Here is a 17,481-nt window from a genome sequence, read left to right as displayed (position 1 = left end):
TGTGAAAAATGATAATGAAATTTTTTTTATATAATTTAATAATATAATAATATATTTTTGATACAATACTATACAATTTAACAAAGTTGATTTTGGGTTGAAATATTTGACACTAATGGAAAATAAATTCAGAGATAAAATAGATGTGTTTTCAATTTGTTATTACTAATTGTCTCCATTTCTAATATATCAATCAATATTCCAATGATGAATAACTGATTATCAACCTACTTTAACAAATAAATGTGGTAAAATATGTAAACATTCTTCCACTGCCTTATTTGACTCAGTGATGGTAAAGCGAGTTATGAATTCTGGCTTATTTACTCCATTAAATTACGTTGTCACCCTCAAATTAAAAGGAAATGAAATATTATTTAAATATATGATATATTTTTTTTTCCTTTAATTTAAAAGCAAATCAATTCTAACCAATTGTATATTATCTATCATATTATTAAATATTGTTGCAATTAGATAGATAAACAAGGAAAGCTGCGACGCAGCGAGTCCCTGCGTGAAGTTGGGCCTGCCTGACCCGGGGTTATGCTCTCTATTTTCAAAGTTTATGGACGATAGCAGAAATGCTTTGGCATTCAACAAGCTGGAATAATCTATCAACAAGCCTGATATATGTAACTGTTTATATTATTTTTTGGGATAGAAACAGACTTGCTATTACATGTCTGCTAATGGTTTGTGCTTTGGCATTCAACAAGCTGGAATAATCTATTAACAAGGGTCTGGAACTATTCTAGTAATATAGGCGCTTATAAGCCTGATATATGTAACTGTCAGTTTGTATTGAAACCATTCACCTATGAAGATTCAAGCAGGATAAGGCAGACCTATGAAGATTCAGTCATGATATGAAATCAAGCTTGTAGGCATATGACTAAGCGTTACCCTCATCTTTGGGTTGGCCCCTTTTTAGTTTAGTCGAAAGATTTGGTGAAAAGAATTCATACATTCACCAGTCATGGCAGTCAAAAGTCTTTGACAGAAGGGCCATTGCCAGCCAATTGCCTCATTACCAGCCGGGTCATTGCCAGACAGTCATTGAAGGGCATTGCTAGCCAAGTCTTACCGGGAAGTCCTATGGTTCACTTACACTAAGTAGCTTGTAACTATTATGGAAAGTTCTGTTACACCCAATGTGATAAGCTAACAGAACTAGTTATGTTTTACATGCTATGATTACCATTACAGTGGAATAGCAATATCCAGTGATTACAGTAACATAACCTTTGCATAACTATGGTAATCTTAACCTTATGAAGCTAATTTGAATACAGTTAAATCGTGCTTAAGCTATAATAATATCAGTACTCATTTGATTAGGGAACAAATACGATCCTCTAGTAATGCCAAACTACTTCTCCCGTCAACCACTTTATTTACATAACTAACAACTTTATTCTTGCGTTCGTATAACTTGTTAAGATAGAGTTGGTTGTAAGATAGAGTTGGTTGTACGCTATGATAGCGGTGGTTTCAATAACTATAGTATTTTCCCCAGTATGTATCCATCGGTCTCTACAAACATGAATTTCCGCAGCATACTTTTAAGAAGTCCTCGGTCTTACGAACAGATGTTATTCAGATCTTATACGTTTCAGAAACAGCTCTCCATGCTAGCACGAAGATGAAAGCATGGTGAGCGTTACATTCATTTGGGCATACATAGCGCACTTCTTTGATAGGCATTTTAGAATATATGATACATGTACCACATTATTTTCGTAGGCATTTATTGGTAAACCATAGAATGTCAATTGGACTCAAAGTTTTACAATGCGTGTTGTGATTTGAATGTGCTTCTGTATATTTTTATTGAAACTGGATAGTGATAACTTGTACTTGCTAGAAATAAATCACAAAACCCAAGATCATGGTAGTATACAGATTGTTTTTTCATACTTTAAATGTTTATTAATTAAAACACACACTAGCTTTTGATCTATGGGACCCTGGGTGCCGTTGGTTTACATCAAATTCAATCATAATCGAAGGCACAATATGGTTTGTCACCGATTGCCTGTACTATATTATAAAAAATTGAAAGATAACACATATCAGACATTTAAACCATATTAAAAATGTGATTTTGCTAATTATATATTCTAATTTCAACTTGCGCCACATGTACTCGATCAGCTATCTGTCTTCGTTGACATTTTAGCAGTTGACGTGCTGTTACAAGTCAGATAACACATATCACACATTTAAAACATATTGAAAAGAGTCAGATAACACATATCACACATTTAAAACATATTGATAATGCGCTTTTTGCTAATTAGAATGTGGCCAACGCTCTTATTTTGGACTTGTAGTTTTAAAAGTAAAATAGATTCAACGTTTTTAAGAATTTATATTATATTTGTAATATCCAATCTATATATATAAAATTCAAACCAGTTTTCAAAAACATTTAAAAAAAATTAATATGTTTTTCAGAAAGCTGGGTGCAAAAGTATACAGAAAAATATGTAAACGAAGCGCGGCATTACACAATCTCATTTAAAACGCGGCATTGTTATAAAACGCGGCATTCTTAACAATCGGGAAAATGAAAATGCAAACGGAAAATAAAGGCAGAATCATGTAATTGTATTATCATTGGCATGTAAAGGCGCATGGAATAAAAAAAAAATGAAAAAAAGTTAGTGGACTATGTGGGCCTTCGCATGAGAGCCACATGCCTTGCCACTCTAACATATGTAACTCATTCAAAAAGCCAACGTTTAACACAGAGCACCCACTAATTGTTCCCATGTAGACCAATTAATTCCTCCCATGGCCTTCGATTCACCTGCTGTCTGGCTGTTCTGGTCTCTGTAATCTCCAACGTCTTCAATGCTCGTTAACCCAACTTACTCAACATCAAAACTCAAACAGCCAAACTCACCCCTATACTTCCTCAAAATTTCTTCACTCCAATTCGACTGAATGGCCTTCAATTCAGAAGCAAGGTACCGGCCTTCTTATCTTGCAGTATCAAAACAACACCGAGGGCCACTCTCTCAGATTCTGCTGACTTCGAAATCATGGAAAGAGACTGGTCATTTCTGGAGAAAAACAGCTCCAATGGAAAGATGAAGAGGGTAGTGGATGCAGCACAGGTTGAGCAGGACTCCAGAGTAGTGGTCTGCTTGGGAACCCAAAAGTTTGTGGATTACCTCTGCATGACCACTCCCTGTGTTCTATCAGTGATGCACTATTCCTTGCTGGAGTTGGCTAATATAAAGGAGAAGCATGACAGTGTGAAATGCAGGCAAGGGGACATTGTGGGCATGCCCTCTTCTTTGCCTCCCTTGGATGTTGTCTTCATAAACTGCCTTCCTGCCTTGAACCACTCTCTTCCAAGAATTCTTGACGCCGTAGTCCGACGCTGTGTACCAGGTAAGCTTCTTCATGCCTTTCCGAGGCTCTGCGGGATCACCCACAATCTTGAAGCAAGCTCGCAACCCGTCAATGTTGGCAGAAGAACTGGAAAAGCTTGAAAGGTATGCTCCAAGGTCAAGATCATACACTAGAGGTAGATCCGAGCTGCTACAGGTGACTCCTCAGGTTTGTCTGAGCTACCACAGGCTAGTCTCCAAAGAGCGAAAATGGACAGTCCTCTCATGTTTAAGCGCAGGTCCGAATTCTGGAGTCTGAGGTGCCACAGGTCTGCTATAGTCCAAAATGGAGCTCCTCTTTAAGTCTGCAACAGTCTGAAGTTGATAGACCTTTCACAATCCTCCACAGTGTCGAGTAGGTCTGTTGCCACAGTGCCGAGGTAGTGCAAGCTTAAGCCACAGATCCCAAATGTTACAGTTTGCCACAGTCCAGGTAAAGTGTAATCTGAGCTCTCGTCCATCTGTACTGCAACTTGCTTTCCATACACACAAGAATGTAAACAAGAATGTAGATAAGTACAGTTCCTATAAAGTTTGGGGTTACTAAGCATACTGTTATGAAAAGCTTGAACAATAGACCATGTAAAGCTTGAATAATAAACATAAATTATTAAAATCGCAAGGACCAGGAATATTAGCGAGCCAGAGAAAAGTTTGTCACTGTATCAATAGATTAGGAGTAAACAAGAATGTAGCTCAAATACAGCAAGTTTGGAACGTTATTCTGCAAATACCGGCAATATTAATACGGCGGCGTCTGTACACATACATCAAATTTGCAATGAATTTAGGTTCAAGAAAACACAAACTTACCAGAAAACGTTATTCTGCAAATACCAGCAATATTAATACGGCGGCGTCTGTACACAGTTTAAACCCTGCTGCTCGCAGATTGTAAAGAAAAACCGAAAATCCCCGGAGTCACAATCACAATGCAAGGTGACAAAGGAGGGTAGCAGTGTATTTAATGAGATGCAGTGGGCCGACGTCAGAAAGACACGGGTGCAGGGCATGCACAAAGACACGGGTGTAGGGCAGGACCTCTCCACAGAGCGCGTACATTGTAACAGGGAACACCACCTTTGCATACCCGCCAGCATACCCGCCAGAAGTAATGCTAGCATTAAAACCATACACCCCTGACGGTTAGCTGAAAATGCACCGCACTTAATTGCTTTAACATATGGTTTAGGTTCGGATTACCTTCGGATTACGTTAGGTCCTCGGGAGGAGGCCAAATAAGGTGATTTATAAATATGTCTTCAAGAAACTTGGTATATAGTTGATGAGCGGGCATCAAAAGCAGGTCAATTAATGCTAAATAGCTCGCGAACGATTACTATAGTCCATGCCTGAGGGCAGGGACTAATAAGGCTAAATCAGGGCCATCTCTTTAACTCTATCTTCTTATAGGAAGAACTTATGCACTCTAATTTATTCTTCAATATTAAGGGTTAACACGATGGCAGTCTATAAGAACAATTTATTCTTCAAGATTAAGGGTTAGAACGAGGGCGGTCCTAAAACGCCAAATGATAAAATTGTTATTTTTGTTTGTTGTTTGGAATTCTAAATTTTATTCTTTGATATGCATCCCTAAATTATATATATAATTTATTTATTTATTTATTTTTATTCTAATTTTTTTATTAAAATTATAAAAAATATGTTATAGATTTTTCATAGTTACAATTTTTAATTATATAATTTATAAAAATTCAATTGTGTTAAAATGTTTTTTAAGTTATTAAATAGTTATTTAAAAAAAGATATCTACAAATATCTAATTGGACTTGATCATCATTTGGAAAAAACTATTTTTAATATCTAAAAGTGATAACAACAGAGTTAGAAGCATTTTGTATCCATAAACGATAAATTAGAATTTTTTAAAAGAGGTTAACAATTGCAAACTATTTAAGGAAAAACCAATTTAAATGAAACACGATTTTATGGGAAATCAGTGAAATTAAAAATAAATTCGTATCCATGATATATAGCGCGAAAAGGTTTTAAATATTGATTGGAAATAGTTAAAATACAATAACAATGGCAAACTATTTAACCCGAACCCGTTTAAATCAAACAAGATCTCACAAGGCTCTTCAAACACTGAACGATTAATTTAAAAAATGTCTTTATATTTATGAAGCAATAGTTTTTAAAATTCGTAATAAATGTAAACTTTGTTAACAATAGTATTACATAGCAAGGACAAGACATCATGTAATTCTTGATATTTTTCGCATCAAGGATACTGTTTGATAGTGTTAAATCCAATGTTATTTTAGCCTTCATTTTCTCTATTGTATAGTTGATGTTCATGGAATTGATGTTTTTATATTAGATTTAATATTGTTTTTCATTTTATTGTTTTTTATACGAAGAAAACGTCATTTTGAATAGGTGCGTAAAAATATGCATATAATATTTTTTAAACAGTTAGGTTGAACTGTTTGCTATAACTGCATTTAAAATATAAATTAAATATATGTATATAATATTTTTTAGTTTATAATTTAGTTTGAATTATTGATTTTTTTGTTTTGGTTTAATATAATTTGAGTAGGTTTAATGGTTAAGAGCATGTGTTTCCTCCTACGAAGTCACAGTGTGAAAACTAGAGAGAATAAGATATGTATGAATTTGTAGTTAAATTGTTGCTTCAAATTACATTTAATTTTCAGTCTAGTTTTGCTCAATTTTTATAATAATTTAATTTAGTTTAACTTCCTAACTTTATGATTCTTTGTTAATATATTTTTATATTAAATTTATTTGGATTCTTAATTAATGTGTTTTTATATTATTACTTTTTAATTTTTAAATTGATTTTGATTCTTAGTTAATATGTTTTTATACTATTAGTTTTTTATTTTTTACTATAGCTTTTTTGGTTGGTTATATTATTAATTTCATTTAGTGTTAGTTAATATAATAGGAAAATCGAGGATGAAAACCACTTCCTCTTAGAGTGCCTCCTGTACAACCACATTAGATCTCAATTTCATAATCTTTGTCGCAATACTGACCTTCGTAGCCTTTTACGATGTCAAAATTATAGTGAGCTCGGGAGGCTTCTCTCCAAGCTTTTTGAGCATAGGAATAAAATCTTAAATCAAACTAAATAATTTGTTTCTTTAGGTCGGATAGACCAAAGTTTGGTCTCAGTTGACTTTAACCACCATCATCATCATCATTTTAACTAAATATAATTTTAGTAGTTTTAATTTATTAGCATACTCTAACTTTATAACTTTATTTTAATTACTAGTTAATATATTTTTATATCATTATTGTTAATTTGTAGTTTAGTATAAATTATTGATTTTTTTATTTTTTTTTATTTTAGTTGTATTATTATTTTCATTAAATTTTAGTTAATATTGTTATAAGTTGTTTTTGTTTATTTTTAAATGTGGTTTAACTATTACTATACTTTTATTTAATTATTTTTAATTTAATTTTGTTATTCAAATTTTATAATAATTTAATTTCGTTTAACATTTTAACTTTATTTTGATTCTTAGCTAATATAGATTTATATTATTAATTATTTTAATTTAGTTTGGTTATATTATTAATTCCATTTACTTTTAGTCAACATAATTATAATTTTTTTAAGTATAATTTTAATTTTAATTTAATATAGTTTTAATTTAAATATTAATTGTGGTATAGTTTTTTTTGGTAGGCAAGCACTTAGGGATTATTAATTATTTTAATTTATATTATTAATTCCATTTACTTTTGGTCAACATGATTATAATTTTTTCAAGTATAATTTTAATTTTAATTAAATATAGTTTTAATTTAAATATTAATTGTGGTATAGTTATTTTTTTTTTGGTAGGCAAGCACTCAGGGGGGATTTGAACCAGTGCCCTATCGCAAGGAGTGCCTTAACAGTGCACCCATTCACCGTTAATCCAAAGCCCGGTGGGTTTAATTGTGGTTTAGTTATTACTTTAGTTTTATTTTAATTAGTTTTAATTCTTTAGTTTAGTTTTACTATTCGATTTTTATAATAATTTAATTTTACAATTTTATTTTGATTCCGAGTTAATATACTTTTATATTATTATTTTTGTGCTTTAGTTTGAATTATTGACTTTTTTTTTATTTTTTTACTTTGGTTAACTTCATTCACTTTTAGTTAATATATTTATAATTTAGATATTTAGTTGCTTTATTTTTTTGTTTATTGAGTCGAGAGGCTCATTCGACAACCCAATATGAGCGGATGTGTAAGTTTGTCCCTCCGTGCCCCTTTAAAATAAAATTAAAAATTATATTTTGTATTCTAAATAGAAAAATAATGTCGACTATAATTTGAAAGAAAAAAATATGCTCTAAAGTAATTAGAAGTTACACATGTTTAAATCTTATACTTCTCAAAAATATTTCAATAAGAGATTTAAATAAACTATATGAAGATTTTTGTTGATTAATTTACATCGAAATGAACTTCATATGTATGTATGTATGTATGTATGTATAGATAGATATATATAGAAATATATATATATGTATATATATGTATATATATATGTATATATATGTATATGTATATGTATATGTATATATATATATATATCTATATATATATATATATATATATATATATATATATATATATAATGATGATGATGGTGGTGGTGGTGGTGGTTAACATCCACTGAGATCAAGCTTTGTTCTATCAGACCTAAAGAAATGAATTATTTAGTTTGATTTAAGATTTTATTCCTAGGCTCAAAAAGCTTGGAGTGAAACCTCCCGAGCTCTAATTTTGACATCATAAAAGGGTAGGAAGGTGAGTATTGCAACAAAGATTATGAAACTGAGATCTAATGTAGTTGTACACAGGGCACTCTAAGAGGAAGTGATTTTCATTCATATTCTCACAGACATGGCAAATCCTTTCTATTCATGGTGCTTTAGGAGTTTCCCAATGCCCCGTTTCACTATGGAGCTCATGAGAGTTCATTATATTAATTTTCTTCTTTGAGCTAGTTAAAACATAGAGATACTTTTAATCTTTTAGGGTGGGGTTGATGAGCTCCTTATAATATATTAATTTTCTTTTAGATGCTAAATATTTCTCACACCACATTTTTTATTTGAACTTAGAACTAACAATATTTTTAATGTTATTACTCTTCTGCAATGCAACATTTTCGTGGAACTCCAATGGTTTCGCCAGGCCCTCGTGTCTTCATACCAACCTCGTTTTCGCCTTTGGTGGTTTTGGCTGGAATTTAAATCTAGCTTAGGAAGTCTATGGTCTCCTATGTTATTGAGTTTGTGCTTGTACAACAGCAGCCTAGTCATAGCTATGCTCTCGATAGGGGAAAGACCCACTTCTATAAGGAGAATAGGATAGGGTGTATTGCTTTTAATTTTGAGCTTATACATTATAAAATGCTTCTGGATTTGCTCAATATTTCTCGAGGATTCTCTAGAGATGTTGCAACCCCAAACCTCACATCCATATAAGATAACAAGAGTGACTAAAGTTTCAAAGAGGAACTTCTTTCTATCCCACATTTTTTTTCTTCTGAATATGGCTACTTCTATATTAATACAAAAATATAGTACAACGAGGTCATGGCCTCTTGAAAGCGAGCCTGGAGGACTGGCATGTTTGCAAGCGTAACTTATAAGTGATTAGAGAAAACTAGCTGAGTGTTGCCCTAAAGAACTACCAAGACCCTGACCATAACTTGAGCAAAAAAAAAACAAAAAAACCCCGTTGTTTTACATGGAAATTGAACAGGGGCCTTGTGACAACAGTTACTGGAAGAACCAGACCATAACTAATAAACCGAAAGACATCACTAGAAACATAAGTCTGAATACTAACTTCAAAAGCAGCAGAGTCTGGAGACAAGGCTAGAGACTAGAGGCTGGCAGAGTGCCTCCTTCGCGGTGGAGAAAGGCTATTGGGACGGAAGCACTTGTCGCCACTGTAAGTCAGGTGAAAAGTAACAAATTGCGAGTGCACAGAAATTCCAAAAAACCAAAGAGCACCATCTTGATTAATCACCATGGGAGGAATCAGGCTGTTCTTCGACTATGCGGCAGCCAAACTGGTAATCGTCTTCGTCCTCAGAGGGGTGGCCCTCTCTGCAAGTAGATGCACTCGGGCCTGCTTGATCTTTTAGGATTTGGGCAGCCGTGCTTTTGCCTGAGCCTGAAGCTTTGCTCGGCTCATAGTTCATCTGGACTGTGCCAAGTCTATCATCCGCCGGCTGTTCCATCGTCGCCCCAAGGGAACCTACAACCTGTCCAACATTGATTTCCTTGAGCTCTATGGTAACAGAGGCTATGAAGGAGAGATTTCCGTGACTGCAGGGGAACTGAAGCTGAGCGGAGTTAGAGTTGAGGGAGCTCGCTTCCGCATTATGCAGCCCTCTGCCCCTGCCCCATCCACTTCTTGTAGCTGGATAACGATCCATGCTGAAATCCGAACAGAATGTCGAAGAGTCCGTTGTGGAGGAGGATACCTGGCGGCCTGTTCGCCCCCTGGAGCTGCCCCTCCTACTGCTCATCCTCTGACGTAGTTTCGGCATATCCAACAGACCAGGTTGTTCCGGGCAGCTTGAGAGACTAGGGAGGCAGGAAAGGTTTAGCGCAGGCTTGGCCTTAGTATCCAGAAGGCCGAAATGAAGAGCGAAGACTAAGAGGCTGGCAAGATTACATATGAGGCAGGGAGGGATCTGTAGGTGCAACCAGCAGTTCGCCCCAAGAGCCAGGACCCAGAGAATCCCTGGAATGAATTGAGGACGAACCTCCTCTGCAGAGGATGCGTAAGCAGGCTCGACTGTTAAGGCCGCCATCACCTTTAGGTGCTCGACTGTTAAGGATGCGTAAGCAGGCTCGACTGTTAAGGACCCTTTAGGGTGCGTTAGCACACTCGACTAATAAGGAGAGGGGGCTCGACCATTAGGGAGAGGAGAGGACCCTCACCATATGAATAGTGAGTGACTCCGTCCCTCTCCTTAACAGTCGAGCACCTAAAGGTGATGGCGGCCTTAACAGTCGAGCCTGCTTACGCATCCTCTCCCTCTTGGTCGAGCACCTAAAGGTCCTTATGGTCGAGTACCTAAAGGTCCTATGGTCGAGCACCTAAAGGTGATGGCGGCCTTAACAGTCGAGCCTGCTTACGCATCCTCTCCCTCTTGGTCGAGCACCTAAAGGTGATGGCGGCCTTAACAGTCGAGCCTGCTTACGCATCCTCTCCCTCTTGGTCGAGCACCTAAAGGTGATGGCGGCCTTAACAGTCGAGCCTGCTTACGCATCCTCTCCCTCTTGGTCGAGCACCTAAAGGTGATGGCGGCCTTAACAGTCGAGCCTGCTTACGCATCCTCTCCCTCTTGGTCGAGCACCTAAAGGTGATGGCGGCCTTAACAGTCGAGCCTGCTTACGCATCCTCTCCCTCTTGGTCGAGCACCTAAAGGTCCTTATGGTCGAGTACCTAAAGGTCCTTAACAGTCGAGCCTGCTTACGCATCCTTATCAGTCGAGCCCCCTAAAGGGTGCTTATGGTCAAAACCTATATCGAGCGTTATTAGGCAAGGACGTAGGGCTCGCCTGACATAAGGAGGGCGAGGACGTCTTGATGCGAAAAGTGACACGTAGGTGAGTCTAAGTTCAATGTATAGAGATGAACACGTATGAACTTACTACGGCTAATAGTGTCCTTTCGAACCCTCGGTATGGATGATCCGTACTACGGATTAGCAATCCGCCGCTTTGGTCCGCTCAGCCATCTCTCCAAGATGGAAGAGTTCATGTGTAACAAAATGAATGGTGGAGTAAAGGTGTATATCATAGTATGTACAGATTGTATCGGCAATATAATGAATATTGCCATTATTCAGTTGGATAAAGAACAATCCAGTCAATCGTATTGTTCATTTCGTTAAAAATAGTTCTGTACCTGAGGTAGGCTATGTAGGAGGGGTAGTACTAGTTTCTAAATTGGCATTATGAGTAGAAGGCTGGGTAGCATGGCTAGTGCATGTAGTGATGTAAACCTCAGGGTGCTCCACCTCCTATATGGATCCAACAATGAATTTGTCCTTCTCTACATGTTTGGTTTAGCTGGACTAAGTAGCTGCTGATGATGTAGAAGCCTTACTTGATGATGATGGTTGGGAAGGCTGTGGAGGTCGTATGTGATGAGGAAGGCTATGAATATTTATGTGATGGGAATGGATTCTAGTAGATTTCTAGTTTTGTATTCTTAGGTTTTCAGGGGCCTTTCTACTCTTCTTCGAGTTGTTGCTCATGCTTGGATTGATAGTAGGCCCAACACTAATCAATGGTATGGCCAGATCTCTGATGGTACTCACAACATTTGTTTAGATCTGGTCTAGGTTAACCCAATGGATGGTAGTTCCAAGGTTTCTCCTACTACTGCTAAGGTGGAGTAGTGGTAGCTAGCTACGAAGTGGTAGGTTGTGAGGTAGAGGTAGATGTAAGAGTACTAGTATTAGGTGATGGTGTAGGAGGTGGAGCTGCTTGAATAGAACATTGTAAGATCCTTAGTTCTTATTGTTGTTGTGGCTGTGTCGGAGGTATAGTTGGTGGAGTAGTCTGAATGATAGCAACCTCAAGAGGATTAACCACACCATAACCTATTAGATTATGATCTAAATGATGGTTCTAATAAGGTTTAGGTGCATGATCAATAGCCCCTTGCTTATAGGCCAAGATAGGATGGTCATACTATATAAGATTATGGTTAATATAGTAGGCTTTTAGGTCCAACACCTTATCAATGGCATCTTGAAGAGTGGGAGGGTGGTTCTCTGATGATACGCGGGTTACCTGGCACATAAGATCGCTAACTCAGGCTTAACTCACAAAGGGACCGTTAGCGAGTGAAATCGTTCGTTAGCTAAGTGCCATACTCAGGTCCTGCGATAGAATAAATCAAAGGATAACCTTCTCGCTACGGGAAAGGGATAACCTTGCCCCTCCTATTTCTTCTCTGGCGGCTTCGCACCTTACTTTATTTAATAGGCTTCTACTTTAAGTAAGAAAGAGCAAGATATGGATCAAAGATAGATAGATTATGGATTGTTTGTTGAACCGAAAAACTTCACTCCTTAGTCTATGACACTACAACAAAACTGCTTGCTCCATGCCGCGCTGGCTTTATGTTTGGCTGCTCCCCTCCCAATATTGGAATGAAATCATTGAAGCTTCTTCCACACCTACCTACCTATTAGCCATCTATCTTTAGGGAAGCATGAACCAAGGACGAGCACCTAAGGCCCCCCTCCGGTCCTAGCCGGGGCTATAAATAGCGAACGAAGGGGTTTGGGGTAGGCAACTACTTGGAAGCAAGCAGGGAGGATCTATTACCCAGCTTTATGGCAACTACTTCCGAGTAGGTTTCTTCTCACAGCCGGGGTCACCAAAGCCCAGTCATCCACCCATCCATATAGGGATTATAGCCATCCTACTGCACTGCCTTAGATCTCCCCAGTAATCAGCCAGCATAGAGGCATACATAATTCTTCTCCAGCTGTCTGTCCGTCTGTATCGGTGAAGATTTCTGGTTCAATGCTGTATCGGAAATCAAGTTCATCGTCATACTCTCTGTGGTCGAACCTCCATAGTTTGGTTGGTTCAGCATTATTCTCTGTGGTTTACCTAACCCCTCCTATCAGGTGCCTACTGTATTGGATGGATTGGTTCCTCTCCTTATCAGTCGAGTCACTACGTACCTCGATTTCGGCAAAAATACGAGTGAGTGCCTCGTCCTCTCTCCGCCGCTCGGAGGTTCACAAGTCGAGCGAGTCAGCCGGCCGGTAAGGCGTAACGTATTTGATACAGAGAAAGAAGTGCATTCGCCCCCATAATAGAGTAGTGGGTGGGATAGTTGGACAAGGGGGCCATAATGAGCGGTTAAGGCAAAAGGATGGACATGGAGGGGATGGATTCATGAATGCTGACGCTATGAATTAATGCTTGCAAGTGAGATGGCTCACTTTCACACTCGGCTCTATTACGCACTCTCTGCTCGACTCCCTCCCTCCAGTTAGGCACTTGGATTGAGACAGGCCGGGCAAGATGATTTCGCCTCATTCACTCACCAGTGAGAGGGTTCTGCCTGCAAGGACAAAACCAAATCCCTTTCAATTTACTTATTTTTTTTTGACTTAATTTGGGGGGGCAAATAAGTCAAAAAAAGGGCCCTTACTTCTTAGGGGTCACTCACTATTCATATGGTGAGGGCCCTCTCCTCTCGATGGCGGCCCTTATGGTCGAGCACCTAAAGGTCCTCTTGGTCGAGCACCTAAAGGTGATGGCGGCCTTAACAGTCGAGCGCAGTGAAGGAGTGAATTGAGCGAAGAGGGGAAACACAAATGCCGCCAGTGGAGGGCGCCATGTTAAGGAGATAAACCGGAGAAGAAGGAGAGTCAAGATGCATTAATGCGGCATAAATCATGTAAGTAGGGGAATTAAAAGCAGGTGCTATGGGAGATGGAATGGCGGTTGAGAGGAGCCACGCACCCCCCCAAGCAGTTGTCCACGTGCATGAACCAGTATCCTGATCAGACACCCGGATCCGGGAGGGATAGATCTTGGTGCACCAGGAGTGTGCAGTCTTCTTTGAGTTGTGTATCATTGGAACTATTCAAAGGACCAGAGAAGAATGGGAGCTGCTGATCAGCCCCTTGATTAGGCAGTCTGTCTGTTGCCTTATTAGCTGTTTGCCGAATGTGCCTGAAGGTAATGCTGCGAGGAGATTTGAGCCATTCTTCAATTTGTTCCAGTCTACTTAGAAGCCTCCAGCTCGAGGCAATTATAGCAACTGAGGATCTTGATTGTATCCGGATATCAGCCTCTATTAGGATCTGTGAATCCCCTTCTACTTCTAGAGGGAGCAAGTTTCTGATTCTGCAATAGATAGACCTTGCAAATTTGTTGGTGTCCCTACCCAACGATCCATGATAAATTTGCATAACAGTGCCTTCCGAATTCCTGAAGATGCCTCCATATCCAGCTAGTCTAAGATTTCCTTTAGCCACTCCATCAAAGTTCAGCTTGTAAGGATGGATGGTAGGAGGAGACCAAACATGAGCCGACTCACAGTGAATAGCATTGATGGACTTGATCTGGTCTCTAGAGGTGATTTCTAGGTTCCAGTTAGCTAGAATGAGTCGTTCCTGGGGTAACACTAGCATATCTAAGTCTTGCCATTGTCTGAGAGCTAGAGATTCTTTGAGGTTCTACCTGAGGAGGGACCAAAGGGTGTCAAGAGGCGAACTGTGATTTTTGAAGATCCTATTATTTCTTTCTTTCTAGATGATCCAGTAGATAAAGCCCGGAAGAAGGCTCCAGAGGGCGTTAAGTAAAGAACTTTGGAAAGGATTCCGCGGCTAGTTCCTGATGGTGTTGACAATGTCTCCCTCTCGTCTACCTGTTCTTCTGTTACATCTTGCGGTTCTCTCCCACATTTGAGCTGTGAATGGGCAAGTATCCAAGAGATGTTTGATATTCTCGGAATGGAGATTGCAGTTGGGGCATCTTGAAGGCCCAATGAATCCTCGCTTTTGAAGGTTATCCCATGTGAGGATCCGTTGTTTGCTGAGAAGCCAAAGAAAGGTGGAAACCTTGGGCCAGTTGTGTGATTGCCAGACTTGGTCCCATAATTGATCTTTGTTTTGCTGCAAAGGTTGATAAAGAATTTGATATGCTTCCTTGGTTGTGAACATGCCTTTGGTGGTGTATCCCCATCTCAAGCGATCCTGCTGATCAGAAAATTTGATTTTCCTAAACTTGAGCTCTTGGTCAATCTCATCATATGTTTCCTCCTGCCAGTTGGCCTGCCATGAGTTTGCCGGTCTCCAAAGTTGAAAACCTTGGGGAGATTTCTGCTGCCAGTAATGATAGACCTGAAGTTGCTCGTTCTGCTACATGGTTTCTTGCCACTTGGGTTTGTGGAAGAGAGAGGCAAGTTTGGGTAGTTGTTGCCAGGAATCGACCCAAAATCTTGTAGTTGTACCTGAGTGGATTTCCCAGAAGCTGTGCGCTTGAATGAAGGCGCTATGTAACTTGGCAGCATTCCAAATCTGTGATCTAGGGGTGGTTGAACTGAATTTAATTAACTCCTCCTAAGGACTACCTGGGGCATATTTGGCATGCCAAAGTCAACCCCAAGGAGTATGTAGTTTTGAGATCCAATTCCACCATAGGCGTGCACCCATGATATTGTTGCTGTGGAGAGGATCCCTCGGACCTACCCCCGTAGCTGATTTTGGAAGACAGACCTCCGACCATTTGACCAGTGCCCATTTTCTGTTATGGCCAGAGGAGCCCCAAAGAAAGTTTCTTTGTAGATTACGAAGACTCCTGAGTACCCATTTCGGGGCAACCAATATTGAGAACAAATACAGAGGCATGGCTTGGAGAACAAATTTAATGAGTATAATCCCGCTTGCAATATTGAGAGAGCGATAGGTCTAGGAGGAGAGCTTGTTTCTATCCCACATTATGAGGTTTGTTGTTTTACAATTATTTTTAAGACCAAAATAAGCTTTCTAGCCCCCATTAATGATTTTCTCAATGCTATAGTTCCAGTTTAGCTTGTGATGAATATCAATTCCTAGGTACTTGTAAGAAGATACTTCTTCCAAGTTACTATTGTCATACATAAAATTAGCATACATTATATATACAGTAACCAAATATATATATATATATATATATATATATATGGTTAGAATTTGTATTTGTTCATATATATATATATAGCATTCAAAAATACACTTTAAACAATGAAAAATAAACACATTATTTTTTTGCACTATAAAAAATTTTGCATTTGAGGAAATTTGATCCTCTTGGCTCATGTTAGATCCATACTTAATATGGATCTATACATGGTTTTATTTTAGTTTTAAGTGTGCTTTAGTTATTATTTTAGCTTTATTTTAATAATTTTAATGTTTAAATTAGTTTTGTTACTTCATAATTTTGTTTAGTGTAACTTTATAACTTTGTTTTCATTTTTAGTTAGTTTATTTTATATTATTAATTTTTAGTTTATAGTTTAATTTGATTTATCGAGATTTTTTAGTTTTGTTGTATTATTAGTTTCATTTAGTTTTAATTAATACGATTATAATTTATTTAAATATCGTTTTAGTTTTAGTTTGATTAGAAGATGTTAAGCATGACGCCATGAAAATTGACAACCCTGAATTAAAACACACAAATTTTTAAGCTAATCAAATACTAACAAATTATTATTTTTAATTAGAACATAAAATAGTTTATTGATTTATAAATTTAAACTAGAAATTGTCAGGGTCAATGCTAAACTACTAGTGGTCAACGAACCAATCAATTACTAAAACCCTACCACTAATAAAAATAATAAACATTTAAATTAAAACCAAAACATAACAATTTTTAAAAAATTGAAACATTCAGCAAAATTTTTTATATCTATCATAATTAATTATCAAAATTTATTTATAATATTTTAAGAATATTACTATAAACAAATACTTCTATTTAATTCTTAATCTAAACTTTAAAATATTAACAAATAAACATATTATATTATACTTAAAATAAGGTTTTTAGTAAATTAAGTATACTATAAAAAATCCTATAATATATACAAAATATATCATCATCTTCAATACATGCGGCAAGTGAGTTTCTTTACAGAATATTTACATTCATACTAATATCATTAATTTATCCAAAAATTTTATTACTATTATTATTTTAATCTGTATTCTCTGCAATATTTTTACCAAAAAAACTATAAATCCAAGGACATGTAGATATATCTTAATGTTCACACTTTGTATGCTAACACTACTGGAAACCAATATCATTTTAACAACGACCAATTGAAAAACCATCAATTTTTTTCAAATGTACCTTCTTATTCTTAAAACAGCAATAAATATATCATGATCTCCCATGTATGTTATTCACAATCTTTATCGTTTTTGTTTGGAAACACATATTATTTTAGCAAAGGTCAACCGGAATCAATTCCACTAAACTATTTGCACTGTCCCAATTAATGATAAATTTAG

The 17,481-nt window shown here is 37.1% G+C and overlaps 2 protein-coding genes across 2 annotated transcripts; one reads left to right on the top strand and one right to left on the bottom strand.

The window, feature by feature from the left end:
• Positions 1 to 2,885: 2,885 nt before the first annotated feature.
• On the top strand, positions 2,886 to 3,521 carry LOC149235201 (uncharacterized). The gene has a single exon (XM_089461304.1). The coding sequence runs from the start codon at positions 3,051 to 3,053 to the stop codon at positions 3,504 to 3,506; it is 456 nt and encodes a 151-aa protein (XP_089317430.1). The 5' UTR covers positions 2,886 to 3,050; the 3' UTR covers positions 3,507 to 3,521.
• Positions 3,522 to 13,974: 10,453 nt separating this feature from the next.
• On the bottom strand, positions 13,975 to 14,607 carry LOC149235200 (uncharacterized). The gene has a single exon (XM_089368484.1). It carries the CDS (start codon positions 14,605 to 14,607, stop codon positions 13,975 to 13,977), a length of 633 nt encoding a protein of 210 aa, XP_089224610.1.
• Positions 14,608 to 17,481: the final 2,874 nt, after the last annotated feature.

Source organism: Pinus tabuliformis, chromosome 8 (genome assembly GCF_031772625.1).
Source record: "Pinus tabuliformis cultivar Carrire ecotype Pingquan chromosome 8, CPIR1, whole genome shotgun sequence".
Taxonomy (NCBI): domain Eukaryota; kingdom Viridiplantae; phylum Streptophyta; class Pinopsida; order Pinales; family Pinaceae; genus Pinus; species Pinus tabuliformis.
The sequence above is the reverse complement of the archived record's forward strand: the minus strand, read 5'-3'. Positions and strand labels throughout refer to the sequence as shown.

Excerpts from the sequence above, each read along its gene's own strand:
- LOC149235200 (XM_089368484.1), bottom strand. The coding sequence starts at position 14,607 with ATGCTAGTGTTACCCCAGGAACGACTCATTCTAGCTAACTGGAACCTA.
- LOC149235201 (XM_089461304.1), top strand. The coding sequence starts at position 3,051 with ATGGAAAGAGACTGGTCATTTCTGGAGAAAAACAGCTCCAATGGAAAG.